Raw genomic sequence first — 14,841 nt, 5'->3', positions numbered from 1 at the left:
ATTTTTTAATGTATTGATATTATTTAATAAATTAAGTATATTAAATTTCATTAGATTTATTGATATAGAAAATCACATCTCCATCAAGAATTCGGGTAATGAATATACACAACACAAACATTTATTTATATAAGCACTACAATTTTATTATATTACTACAAATAATTAAATAATATACTAATATATGAAATGTATAAGTTAAGAAATTAAAATTAAAAAATTATTATTCAGAAATTCTTCATATTTATTAAAGACTTAAAATTTGTATTTCGTGTATTTTTTTTTTTACTTTTTTCTTTGTTTTTTAATCTTGAATTTGGAAAATAATTACCTTTTATCTAATGATAATCAAAATTCAAATAACTATTTCAAATTATCTATGATAATATATTATTAGAATGCATACAATTTTTATGTCTTAATTATATTTTAAAATTTTAATATTTTAAACTTCAAATTTTATTTTGTTATATGTAAAAATTAAAGAAAGAAAATAATGAAATATAGAGTACTTATGAAGTTAAATTAACAACCTACATCATTAGTCTAAGGTACAATTTTTTTTTCTTCCTCTTTCATGTATACCTCTCATATATTGTTTTAACAATAGTTGGAATTATATATTGTTCATCAAATATACAAAATAATATATATATATATATATATATAATTTTATTTAAATAAATGTATAAAATTAAAATTAATACATATATTAAATCTTAATTTATCAAAATTAATATAATATAGTAAAACAATAAGTACATGTTTGCCTTAGTACCATATAATTATTTTAAGAAAGACCTTAAAATTTATAAATATATATTATTTATTCATTTTAATATTGATGTTAAGGATTATAATTAGTTATTTTAAATTTTAAAATAAGAAAAACCAAAAAAAAATTATTTAAATTTTAGAAGATAAAAAATATTTTTTTTGGAAATCAAAATTGAAATTTGTTTATTTCACAATAACTAAAAATATTGAAGTCTTTATTGGATAAAAACATTTTTTTTAATTTAATGTATCCATAAAAAGTAAATTTTCTAAACTTTAACATACATATTTATTACCTAATAACTCAAATTAATAAAAAAATCATAAATCCTATTAATTTCATTTTTTCTTCTTTGCTTTTGTCTTTCATTTCCTTGGATACTTGCTCTAAAGAAGATGCAAATTCATTGAAAATAACAAACAAATTCATTAAAAGAAGTACCAATCCATCTTTTACACATGACATTTTCATTTATTGCATGCAAGAGATGTGTCATTTGAACTTAAAAACCTAAAAAAAAAATTGGTTTGAAACCTAAAACCCTTATTATATTTTCAAAACTGCTTTATAAGTTTGTTCTCTTTGAAAGAACCCAAAGAATAAAAAAAGACCAAACTCAAGAAGAGTGAATTGCGATTCGAAATGGCGAATTTGCCCCAATCGCTGTCTATGGGTGCCGCCTTCGGTGGCGGCGGTCCACAGTCTTCGTCGAGTGGTGCCGGGTCACAGGGCTCAGGTGCCGGCAAAGATCGGAAGATGGCATCGGCGGAGCAACTGGTACTGGAACTCAGCAACCCTGAACTCCGAGAAAACGCGCTTCTGGAACTCTCCAAGGTTAATTCTTATTAACATTTTTACTTGCCCTTTCAAGTTTCTGCTTCAATTTTTTGTCGTTTGAATAACTATGACGGTGAATTGAAGTTGTCTAGATTTTCTGGATATGTAGTTAGGGTTCCTTTTCTTTTTGTATGTAATTGTTTGTTTTGTTTTTCTGTTTGTGAATATGGATCGAAACTTGTTTCTCTTTCTTTATTTTGTGTGTATTAATTAACTTAATTAACTGTTGAGACATTGTGCTGTTGAGGAGCTTTAGGATAACGGTCTTGTGCTTATTGAAGCTTTGTTTTCCTTGTTTGTTTCTCTCTCTTATCATTTTGGTTTTTGTTTGAGAAGAAAAGATAGGAAGAGATGAGGTTTAAGTTGTGGATGATCCATGTAGTGGATAATCTGTGATGGATCCTTGTCATATGCAAAAGTGTTGGGTAATGGCAATCACATTATCCTTATCAGGACCAAAAAGTTGGTGGTGGTGACTTGTTTTCATGGCTTTGACATACATATTATTAATTCCCTTTTTTAGATTTTGTGACATGAATGAGTTAGGGATGTTTGAGATTTTACATTGACTAGAGTGATACTATCAAATTACAGTGGGAAACAATTCTCTATTTTATAGTCAGTTTGGTGAATTTGACTTAGGCTTAAACTCAAATTCTAAAAGTGTATCTTAGCTAGCTGTTGTTGTTGTTGGACTTATTCATGGTTATCAATAGCCACCACTCTCATTATCAACTGTTGTTGGACTTATCAACGGTTATAAACAGCCACCACTTTTCTAGCTGTTGTTTTGGACTTATTGATGGTTGTAAACAGCTACCGCTTGCTAGCTGTTGTTTGGACTCATTGATGGTTACCATTAGCCACTGCTATCATGGTGAGGCGTGGCAAGGCTGACACATAACATTTTCAAGTTGTGTTTAAACCCGCCACAATAGCCGAGGAGAGAGGCCATCACTATCACATTTATGTGGTGTTTTGAAGTCAAGGGAAATTTGCCTCACCAAACACTTTAGGACTTCCTTCATACTTTTTGTGTTACCTCTCACTCTTCCATATTGTGTTTTGTCCGGGGTCTCTTACTCCCAGATGGAATGTACTAGATAATAGCTAATAGAGAGAACCTATTGGGTCGGGTCCTTAGGGTTTCAATGTGTTTTTTCTCTCATTTCTTATCTATTGGGCCTCAACCTCAAGTTGTGCCAATTTGAGTTCAACATTCCTGTGCCATATTTACATGGGTGGATTTAAACTTGTTATTGGTGAATTCTTCTTTATATTATATTATAATATAAAGTAAATAAACCATAATCTATGATTTAAGAAATTAAAAAGAATATTAAAATATAAAAGTTAACTAATAATAATAAAAACTAAATAAAACATGACATAATATAATCAGGTAGATAAGAGTTGAATATGTTTTTTATCGAGTTGAATATGGTCGCTGGTAAATTATTTTAAACTCTTTCATTCTTAATAATCATTTTGGTTTTCTTTTGTCTCTGAAGTGTTATCTACAGCACTTTATTTTTCAAAAACATTATCTAACTTGCTTTTGGGACCAAAATGAAAGTAAAAAATTGGTTAGGGACCACAAAATTAAAGAAAATATTTTAGGTATCAGAAACAAAATCCAATAATTTATGCTGTTAAACAATGGTAAATTTTTAAATAATATAATAATAAGAAATATATATATATATATATAAGTAAAAATAATATAGATATAATTAAACAATAGTATATAATACAAACTATATATATATATATATGTTAAAAAACATTAATTATTTAATATTAATATATACAAATTATTAGAATAACTATCCCACTTTTGTGGTTTGGTGCTCTAATGTACCATCCTCTCTCATTTATTAGAGATATGGTCAAATTCCATCCACAAATATCTAGTCTCACACTCAGAATGTTTATCCTCAACGCGAGGGGGTGTGACTCCAGATTGACTAAAAATATGATGAAATTATAGTATATGCCTTAGAAACCAGTTTTGTAAAGCCTTATTTTGTCATAATTTATATAGATAAGTCATATATGTACCTAATCGTGAACTACGAGAAAATAGAACACCCTTTAAGAGTATCAATATCGTTTACATGAATTGTAAATGCATGAATATGATGGACCAAAACTGTGAATAGATAGTTGTATCAAATAGTCTGGTCATAATCTCTTACCATAAAAACAGCTGCATGCGCTGCAACATCGACGACCTTCCCCAAAAATGATGACTAACATGATTGTAAAGGGTCTAAGTGGTTCAATAAGATATTTTTTTTTTTGCGTTTAATGACCCTATTGTGTTCAGTTTTTCAGTAAGCCATTGTGTTCAGTTTTTCTTTTTTTCCAGATTTCAACTATAAATCCTTTGTACTTTATTAAAATATGTAAGTTCTGATAAATAATATTAGAAGTTTTAAATATAACGTGTGTGTAACTAATCTAAGACATGATTTACAATATAACATTATGACATCATGTGATTAGCAAACCCTGCCTAGTAGGAAAAGGCTTGGTGGTTGTTCTTATTGTGTAAATCAGTATAATTATTTAGTAGCATACCATTTTTAGAGAGAAACTTTTGGTATTGCTGATGCACTCATAGAGGTATCTGATCAATGTTTTTCTTTCTTGTTTTCTCATTTTAGAAGAGGGAGCTATTTCAAGATCTTGCTCCTTTGTTATGGAATTCTTTTGGTACTATTGCTGCACTTTTGCAGGTACGTTATCTGACTTGAGTAGCATATTCCTTTCCTGTATCGTTTACCATACTTTGCTTTAATCATTCTTGTGAACTTTTATGTAGTTTGTAAAATTTTGAGCATTTTTACATTTCTGTTTTATCCTTGTGCTTTTATTGCTTTTCTATTTAGTCTGATCTGCTATATCTTTTGATAAGTTGATGTTGCTTAGAATTTTTTTCCTTTGCAAAACCAAATTTTTATTTTTATAAAAGCTGATGGGTGATAGAAGTAAATTGTGATGGTGTGATATAACTCAAAACTTGTTTAAAACTGTTAACTTTATAAATTGGTCTTAAATTTTAATATGTAAGCTAATCATTCTTTTGGTAATTAATAAGTTTTTATACTTAGCATACTCTGCAAACTGCACTTTTTCAGCCTTAAGGAGGGAGAAGTTTCCTTGTATGGCTTGGTTCAAGAGAAGGGAGGAAACATATGAAGAATTTACCATTATACTGTTCTCAATAGTAATAGAAGAGATGGTAGGGAAAATAAAATCTCCAGGAAACTTAGTTGCATAGTCCAAATAATAAAAATTGTTTTCCCTTTGTTTCAAATCTTGTCAATGTTGAATTTGAGTCAAAAATAGGAAGGAAAGGATTTCAGCCCCTTTATCATCCCTCCCTTCCAACTTTATGAACCAAAAGGAGGTTAAATCTAAAATATTTCTCCCCTTTCTTTCAGTTCCCCTTAACCAAACTAAACGTACTATTAGTTATTGCTCATTTAATTCAGATGTTGTATTTTATAGTCTCTGCAGCCATGTGCATTGTAGATTTAATTTTTCTCATTCTTTTTTCTCCAGATTTATTTTGATTTCATATTTTATTGCATCTGTGTCCTTGAAAAAAATTGTGTCTCATTTCATTCCTTAAACATTGCTTTTTTGTTCATTGTTTTCCAGTAGCAAGTTTCCTCACAATTTTCCTCCACTTACAAGGAATTGATTTTTTTGTTTTGTTTCAGGAAATAGTATCAATTTATCCTGTTCTTTCACCACCAAATCTTACTCCTGCACAATCAAATCGAGTGTGTAATGCTCTTGCTCTTCTTCAGGTCAGATGACTTTGTTCTATCAAGTTGTGTTCTGTATTTTACTGTGACGTTCATTTTGTTTTAGTGAATAACTTCATTACATGACTACCGTATTCTTGCAGTTTTGGACTTTTAAAATTATTCAAAAAATTGTCGAGGGACATAGATGATGCCAATTACCCTACATTTGGGATTAGGAATGAATTTACTACAGAGAAAGTTTGGATAGTACCTGTAGTAGAAGAAATGTTAGAACCTTGCTTTAAGTAGTTTGTGCATGTGTGGAGAAGACTTGTAAAAGCCTTACTAAGAAGAGTAAAGCAGATGGAATCGATGAGGTATAGGGAAACAGAAATATAATAAGCAAAACAATTAAAAAGGCTTTGGAAGTCATTGGTTTGTCTATGGATGTGATTAACAATACAACAATATGGAATCCTTTCATCCATATAGTTGGAATTAGCTTGGTTGTTGTTGCAAAATGTCAAGGAGGCATAACCTATAACCTATATATAAAACATAGAATACCCTTTTAACCACATTCTGGTTCTTGGCTCTAGCACACTAAGTCGATTACATCAATGAAGTGTGAACCATTGCCCTACAGTAGAATTATATCTTCATGCCAGATGATTCTGACTGGTTAGTCAGCCTTGGTCAATGTATACACACAAATATATACAAACAAAACACACTCCAAAATACTCCCAAACTAAGTATCAAATTTCAGCATGCATTTTCTATTAAATTTATATTATTGACTAATCTCAAAAGGACTACAACAGAATACATTATGCTAGCCAGGTTATTTTGTTTCTTTACAGGAGAAAAGAGAAAACATTTTTGACTACTGTTTTTTAAGCTTCTTAATTCTGAAAACCAGTTGCTTAGAAAATGAGATTATCATAAATATCATACTTTTTCTTTTATCTTTTCACTTCTCTCCTTTCAAAGTATGTTATGAACAAAATAAACAAAACACTAATTCTGCTGAGTTCTTTTCCCTTGTAATTTATTTTTTCAGTGTGTAGCATCTCACCCGGATACAAGGATGCTATTCCTCAATGGTATAGTCACTTTCGTCATTCATCTGAAGGACTTTGAACTTCTGTCTGATTTTCTACTGATCACCTTTTTGTTACACACTCTGATAGTGTCGATATTTTTTCTATATACAGTAGTGCTTTAGAAGATGCTGTCAGCTTTTTTTAATTTCGTTGATGCCATCTGGATAATATAATGAATTGGGAAGCACTGGAAACTAGAATGTCCAGATGAGCATTTTTGGGACATAATACAAGTCAAGTTCATGAGCTAAATCTCAAATATGGCATATGGACTTTTGATTTAGGGAGTTGATTGAATTGTCAATAATTTTGTTTTGGGTTTACATTATTTGTCAATATTAGCTTTTAATTTGATTCTGCTTATGATATTTTTTTACTGCATAAACAGATGCATACATCCTCTTTTGTAAATTTAATTCCTTCTTCTTGAAATTGTTCACTGTAATATAATGCATATGTTTGAATTGCTGATTGCTTTGGTTTAGTCTGTTTTGTTTTTAATTGATTTGTAACATGGGTTGGAGAATATCTTATCCTGAATGATTTTTTAAGATGATCTACTGAAAATCTTCCATCCAATATATAGCTTCTATGACTGAAAGTGAATCTTGTCAGTCTTTCTCATCTTAGGACTTCCTGTGTTGCTTAAAAATCAAGTTCCTTTCTCCCACTATCTGTAGGTCATTCCTGACTTCCCTGTTTAGCTGCATAACTTTTACCTACTTGTGTTAGATTTTGTACTTCCAATATCTATACACTTCTAACTAAACCTGTTTGGCGAGAAGCATTTAGTTTTATATTACCTTTTTTGTATTGAATAAGAATGAGAACTTTCTACTTCACAATATCCATTCCAGTTTTTGCTTGTTAAAGAATAGTACATGAAGTGTTTGATGTTTCATACAATGAGTTGTTGCACTTGCTTTTTTCTCCACTGCAGCTCATATACCTTTATATCTGTACCCCTTCCTTAATACAACAAGCAAGTCAAGACCATTTGAGTACTTGAGGCTTACCAGTCTTGGTGTCATTGGTGCGTTGGTGAAGGTATTTCTTCCTTGCCCATTCTGTTGGGTGCAAAATATCTACTAGAAAAATATGATATGACAATATACATGATTGATGATTATATGGCAAATTTTTAAAAAGAAATTATCACCACATTTTTTACACAAATCCCCAAATCCAATTTGTTAGCATGGTTATTCACTACTATCAAGAAACAAAGTTTAGTCCCCCTGTCATGTTACATCATTGATGTATTTTATTATTATAATTTATATTTAAAATGTTGTGGTTTTGTCAATTGTGACAATTTTTTTTCTGGCTGATTTTTATCGATCAGGTTGATGATACAGAAGTTATAAGTTTCCTTCTTTCAACAGAAATAATTCCTCTGTGCTTGCGCACCATGGAAATGGGCAGTGAGCTATCCAAAACAGTTGAGTTTACTGATTCTATACTTTTAGTCTTTGGTAAACGTATGTCATCACATTATTTGTCTGGTAAATTGGATTTAGTTTCTGTTTCCTTCATATTTCTTTGAGCACTTTTTTCTGGTCTGTTTCATCAACATGTGTATGTGCACTTTTTTTTTTGTGAGCATGTGTGTATTTATGTGACCCTATCTTGCTCGTTCTAATACAACCCATTTATGATTTATCTGTTATGCATTCACATGTTATTACTGAGATAGCATAAGATAAATTGACACAGGAACCTTTACTTGAGGAGACTACTTTGATCTCTGACACTTGTTTTTCCTTTAGAGAGCAGCTGGTCTCAATTTAAGCTTATAGCTATGTCACAGGGCTTTGAAATTTTCCTGTCGTGTTTAATTTTATAAGATGTAATTTGAGCACTGGCATTCGTAATATATGAGTTTGAATACTATTTTTGATCTTAAAGCCAGATATTTGACATAGATTCACGATTTTGTGTTATGAATGCCAAAGATGTAAACTCTCGATCTCCTTTGTTCTGTAGACATTAAGCCACTTGGTCATCATAAGTTGCCACTCTCTCTGATCGTCTATATATACATAAATAATAGTAAAATGGATCATGGTTGTCTAATGAAACCTCTACCACCCCAGGTTGCAACATTTATTGTTCAAAAAATTCTTTTGGACGATGTTGGCTTGGACTACATTTGTACTACAGCCGAGCGCTTTTTTGCGGTAGGTAGAGTTTTGGGGAACATGGTGGCAGCTCTTGCTGAGCAACCCTCCTCTCGATTACTGAAGCATATCATTAGGTGCTATCTTCGCCTGTCAGATAATCCAAGGTTAGTTACTAATTTGCAACTACTTAGTTGTTCCCTCTTCATCCCTTCAAAGTAAATTGCCTCTTGTCGGCTGTTTTTCTTTTCAAGTCGGATGTCTCTAATTAAACTTTGCTCTGGTTAAAACAGGGCTTGTGATGCATTAAGAAGCTGTCTACCAGACATGTTAAGAGATGCTACGTTCAGCAGTTGCCTTCGTGTAAGTACTTATAGTTCCTGTGATATACATATTTGGTTTAATGAATAGAGTGAATGACTGGATTACAGAAATCATAAGTTGAAGGAGATTCTAGTGAAATGACTAGAAAAGTTAATTCTATATATAGCTCAATGTAGACACACTTTCTTTAAAGTGTTTTTGGTGTTGTTCTTTTAGTTAAAATTAGAGTCTAACCTTAGGAATTTATGTTGACCTTTAACGTAAACATTTATGATGCGGATTATGAAGGTGAAATTCCAATTTTAATTGAAAAACGACACCATTTGACCAAGGAACCTATGTTAATCTTTAATGTAAATTTATTACTGGGACTATGGAAATGAAACTGATTCTTATTTGAAAATAGCACTAGAAGTACCTAAATAATTGCATTTAAGTTTTCTCCTGTACCAAAATACACGCTTTGTTTGCTTACATTATCTGTCACGGTTTTGTTTCTTCAGGAAGACCCCACAACTAGGAGGTGGCTACAACAATTGCTTCACAATGTTGGAGTGAATCGAGTTCCTGCACTACAAGCTGGAGGAGGGTTCGATCATATGATTGTGACCTGAGATAGGTTACAGATCTTGTCTGGTTGCTGCTATCATCCCTTTTGGGGTCCGGCTATATCCATATCTCATGAAACTTGGTTGGTCAGAGGAAAAGCCTGTAATTAGTGATGCATGGAAATCTAGTTAAAAGACATTTTTCTTTATATGTTTTTGTTATAGGTGGTTTTTTATACCCATTGTGTAGTTATGCTTAAATCAAGACATTGAGGTGGGTTTTACTCCTTAATGAGCTTTTTTAGCAGGTACATTTGGTATCAATCATCAAATATTCCAATCAAGTTAAATGCATTTTTTAAAGGTGTCTTTTTATAAACGCAATTCTTGTTTATGGTTTTCTCAACTCCACAGTCTATAAGGAGAAAATTGCACCTTAAGGCTCTGTTTGGATTAGGGAGGGGATGTGTGAGGATTTGAGAGAGTAGATGTGTAAGGAAAGTGTGAAGAAAGTGAAAGTGTTTGGATTGGGGTATATTAGGATGGATGTGTGAGGAAAGTTTATGAGAGTTTGTGAATGATGTGATGGTTATGAGGGAATTTTAATTTCTTTTAAAGGTGTGAAATGTTACTTTACAGATTAACCCTTGCCTATTAAAAAATTAATAATAAAATGAGTTGTTTTTGTTTAAAAATGAAAAACTTTCACATATTTTGTAGATTTAAAAATTATAATTAAAAAAATATATATTAAATGTAAATATGTATAATATAAAAATTATAATTAAAAAAATATGTATTCAACAAATTAAATAAAAACAGAACTTTAAATAATAAAATTGAAAAATAAATCAAATCTTATATAAATAAAAAAAATATTATTTTTTAATATTAAAAATCCTCTAGAAATGAAAAATAAAAAATACTACAACAATAAAAATAAAACGTAATTAACAATAGAACAAAATTTTATAAAAAATTATAATAAAATAAATTATAACTCATAAACATAATAACTATATATAAAAATATTTTAATATAAACATAACAAAAATAAAAATAAAAACAGAATTTTAAATAATCTTTTTAAATATTAAACGTATACTATGAAATTAAAAAATAAATTACATTTTATATAAATAAAATAAATTATTATTTTTTAATATTAAAAAACTTCACAATAAAGTAATTTAAAAAATGCAACAGTAACAAAAATATAACATAATACATATTTTAATATATTAATTATATTTTCAGTTTCTAATGAATAATTAAGTTAGAATAAAATTATTTTAAGTGATGGATTGTTTTTAGTGATTTTTTTGTATTAAATAAATTAAATATTTAGTATAAAATAAAATGAAAATGTTTAGTATAACCTTTTGGTGATGACCATGATCCAATCCAGGTAATATTTTCAATTTTAATTAGATATAGTATATTCTTTTCTTTAAAAAAAATTAAATTCAACCATATTTAATAAAATATCTGATTAGAACTTGAAAAATAGGTATCATCTGATCTACCCTAATCACTAATATATAAATGGAAGATTTTGTTTAACTATATTTTTTTTACACTGATTTATAATATTTTATAAAATAATAAATAAACTTAAAACTTCCTTAAAATTTATTATGATTTGTTTCTTCATTTTATATATATATATATATATATATTTTTTAAACATTGTACAATAAATTTTTTAAAATACTAATACATTCAAATGAGGGTAAATTTAGAAATAAAGGATGCTGAACTTTCCCTCTACATCTCTTCATTTTGAGGGGAGAGGATATTTACTATTCACATGTATATCCTCTCCTTCACTTCCCTGCACATTCCTTGATTCAAACCATGAATATCCACTCACATCCTTCCTCTTGAACAGTACATCCATAGAAGCATAGAAACAAACACGGGTAAGTCAGAATTCTAGTAGATTGGATTTATCTAAGTCATTTGCTACTGTGACACTAAGCTGTTTGTCAATTTTCACTTTGGTTAGTAGTGCCTCTAAATAACTCAACTCCCTTGGAAAGAACATTAGATATATTCTCAATCACATTAGCATAATTTTTATATAATTATTTTGTGGGAATATTTGTTGAACATTAGATATAACATGTTTAAATTACAAACAATCTTAAATAGTAAGTAGTTTTGTTGAACCATTTAATAACAACCAATCTCTATGATCATTTTTTTTATTAAAAGAATGATTTAAGTTTAAATCTTTAACTATGTGCTTTAACTAATGTTGACTTCCACTGTCTAATAATAATTTGCTGAATCATGATCTCAGGGATCTGTCTATTCAATTGTTAACTTCATTTCTAAAAAATTAATGCTTAGAGTAATACTCTAATTATTAAAACATCCATAAAGTGGAAAATATTCTTGGTTGGTGACCACCATCACCTAAGAATATTTCTGGGAGAATAAAATTGAAATGTCTTTCTCCTTTTAATGATGAGAATCAAAAAGGGCCATGATTTAGATTGAGGAGCAAATGCATGTATGACTTTGGAGATGTTTTATTTAACAAAAAAGATTGTGTTCAAGATTGGTAGTTTGTCAGTCAATATAGCTAAAATAATGTGAAAGAGACTTCGTTTTTTACTCGATAGATTGAAAAATACTCATGCATGAATATGTAATAAAATATTACCAATAAATATAAAACGTCTTATATGTTTTTAAGTGAAAAATCATGTCAAATTATCATTCAATTACGGATCATTATACCCAATAAATTTATTCATTCTTACAATCATTGCTTTAAAAATCATATCAATAATAACTTATAGTTGAATGATAGTGTAAAATTATTTTATAGTGTCATGATTAAACATTAAAAATTATATATATATATATATGTGTTTTTTTTTTCCTTAACGAAATAGAATTTTTTTTAAAAGTACACATAAGTTTTATAGACTTACTTCAATAATTAAATTATCAGTGTTACCTTACATAGAATCTCATACGTGTGAACAGTTTTCATATTATAAAAATCATATGTACAAGAAACATTATGGATTGTTGATTTATAATGAACTTACCTTTAAGATTATTTTTAATAATGCTTAACTCAAAACTTAAAGTAAACTCAAAACTCTTAAGGAATGAATTTATTTGTCACTTTCCTTAAAGTAATTATTTCATATTTGTACACTATATTTTGAGTTGAAGCAATTTTAACCACTAGTATCTCATTATTAGTATTTTTTTTTCTTTAAAGTAATTATTTCATATTTGTACACTATTTCTTGAGTTGAAGCAATTTTAACCACTAGTATCTCACTATTAGTATTTTTTTTCTTTGATCATTTATCAAAATGGGACATGCTTACTTGGAACTCTGGTTAGAGAGACTTTTGATACAAGAAATTTAAAATTTAGTTCATTCACACAAATTTTTTAAGTCAGTTACCAAGATGAACTTAGTTCTAACATCACTATTGATTCTTTCATTAAAAAACTTTAGAGAGAGATTCGAAACCAATGAATCATGCATCAGTCCATATAAGAGATTATGTCTTCATCTTCAATCCAAAGCATTAAGATTTTACATAAGAGGTGATGTAGTATTTAAAAAGTTTATTTATAATTCATTGATATCAAATATTTCTTTAAATTTGTATGCAAAAAACCAACGTTACAACAACAAAAAGTATACTAGAGATTGATGTGTTGAATCTTGTTTTGGAAGTTGAAGTATTTCTAAACGTGTTGGATTTTATATGAGTCTAATTGTTTTACTCTTAAATCAGTTAGGATCTTTTTCTTGGAACTAGGAGTTTCCTGTGGTTGGGGTAAATTCATTTGCTCTTCATATGTTCCGCCTTCCAAAACTCTAATACTCTGGAAAGTTTTTTATGGGCGGCTTCCTACATATTAGCATATTCATAATAAATGTTTGCATATATGTTCTATGTGTAAGCTTTGTGAAAAATACGAGGAATTTATTCAACATTTATTTTTTGAATGTTCTAATGCTTTGTATATTTGGAGTTGGGTTCGACAGATTTTTCTTACTTCTCATTTCTCTAATAAGGATGACCTTCTTTCTTTTGTTAAGAGTGATGGTAGTCATTTGGTTAAATTGATTAATCTTGTTGTGATAACTTTTTCTATTTGGATGATATGGCGTATGAGGAATTATGCTAGATTTCAGGATAAGATTGATGTTTCTAGGGCTATTTCGATAATTAAAGATTTAACTTGTCTAGAGGAAAATTCGTCTAAAGATTCAATGAAGAATGATATGTTGGATTTCAACGTAATTAAATATTTTGGTATTAATACTCGTACTAGTAAAGTTCTTCGTCTTCTTCCTGTTAGATGGCAATTCCCTTCACCAGGTTGGGTTAAAATTAACATTGATGGGGTTGATAGGGAATATCCTGGTCTTACTACTTGAGGAGATATTTTTTGTGGGAGTATGGGGGAGTTTATTGGTGATTTCTCTGCATTTCTTGAAGTTCAAACTGTTATGGTTGCTGAGTTTTATGGAGTTATATATGTTATGGAAAAAGCTCAAAAGATGAGGTTTACTAATGTATGACTTGAATGTGATTCTGTCTTGGTTTATGCTGCATTTATTGTTAGAACTAATGTTTCGTGGATGCTTCGTAATCGAGAAAATTAGGTTTAGGGTTACTCATATTTTTCATGAAGGGAATGCATGTGATGATAAATTGACTAATTTAGGATTTATTCATAGATAATCATTTCATTGGTATAATAGTCTTCTATTTAGTCTGTTCTTAGAATTCTTTATGAATAAGTATAGTCTACGTATCTTTTTTGTTAATATATAGATTTTGGTCTACTCTCCCATATTTTTTTTTTGTATTTTCTTTTCTAATAATACTTTTTTTCATGTAATGACAGATGATTGTTGTTACTTGAAGTGTCAGCCTATTTAAGATGTAAGTTGCATAGTGATACCTAACATGAAAATTTTTATATATAAAAAAAAAAAACATGTTGGTATTGATATCTAACATTTAGATGAAATTTATATACATGTAATACTCAAAAACTTGAATAAATTCATTGCAAATTATTTGTATGAGTTGTTTAATTGAGTTGAGTGTGCACTTATAATGTCAATTTTCTGTGTCTTTCAAAGATTGTCGACTTCTTATGGAAGTGGAATGATGTTTCTTTTGAATACTTTCAAACTTTTAAATGCGTTATATTTATAAATTATTTATTTTAACTAGTTATATATTCATTCAAGTTCGTTTTATTTAGTTTAAATAAAAAAAATATTCAAATTTGAAATTGAGCTCTATTGTTTAAAATAACTAAGTTTAAGTTTTACATACTCAACACTACGTATCAAAAAATAATATG

The 14,841-nt window shown here is 29.0% G+C and overlaps 1 protein-coding gene across 1 annotated transcript; it reads left to right on the top strand.

Moving 5' to 3' along the window:
- The first annotated feature begins 1,175 nt into the window (after window positions 1-1,175).
- LOC137831254 (uncharacterized) lies at window positions 1,176-9,837 on the top strand. Its single transcript, XM_068638850.2, has 9 exons — window positions 1,176-1,612; window positions 4,285-4,356; window positions 5,347-5,436; window positions 6,440-6,482; window positions 7,423-7,529; window positions 7,828-7,923; window positions 8,579-8,769; window positions 8,896-8,965; window positions 9,430-9,837. Exons 1-9 carry the CDS (start codon window positions 1,421-1,423, stop codon window positions 9,538-9,540), a joined length of 972 nt encoding a protein of 323 aa, XP_068494951.2. The 5' UTR covers window positions 1,176-1,420; the 3' UTR covers window positions 9,541-9,837.
- Window positions 9,838-14,841: the final 5,004 nt, after the last annotated feature.

This window comes from Phaseolus vulgaris, chromosome 6 (genome assembly GCF_051622355.1).
Source record: "Phaseolus vulgaris cultivar YP4 chromosome 6, ASM5162235v1, whole genome shotgun sequence".
NCBI classification, from domain to species: Eukaryota; Viridiplantae; Streptophyta; class Magnoliopsida; order Fabales; family Fabaceae; genus Phaseolus; species Phaseolus vulgaris.
The sequence above is the reverse complement of the archived record's forward strand: the minus strand, read 5'-3'. Positions and strand labels throughout refer to the sequence as shown.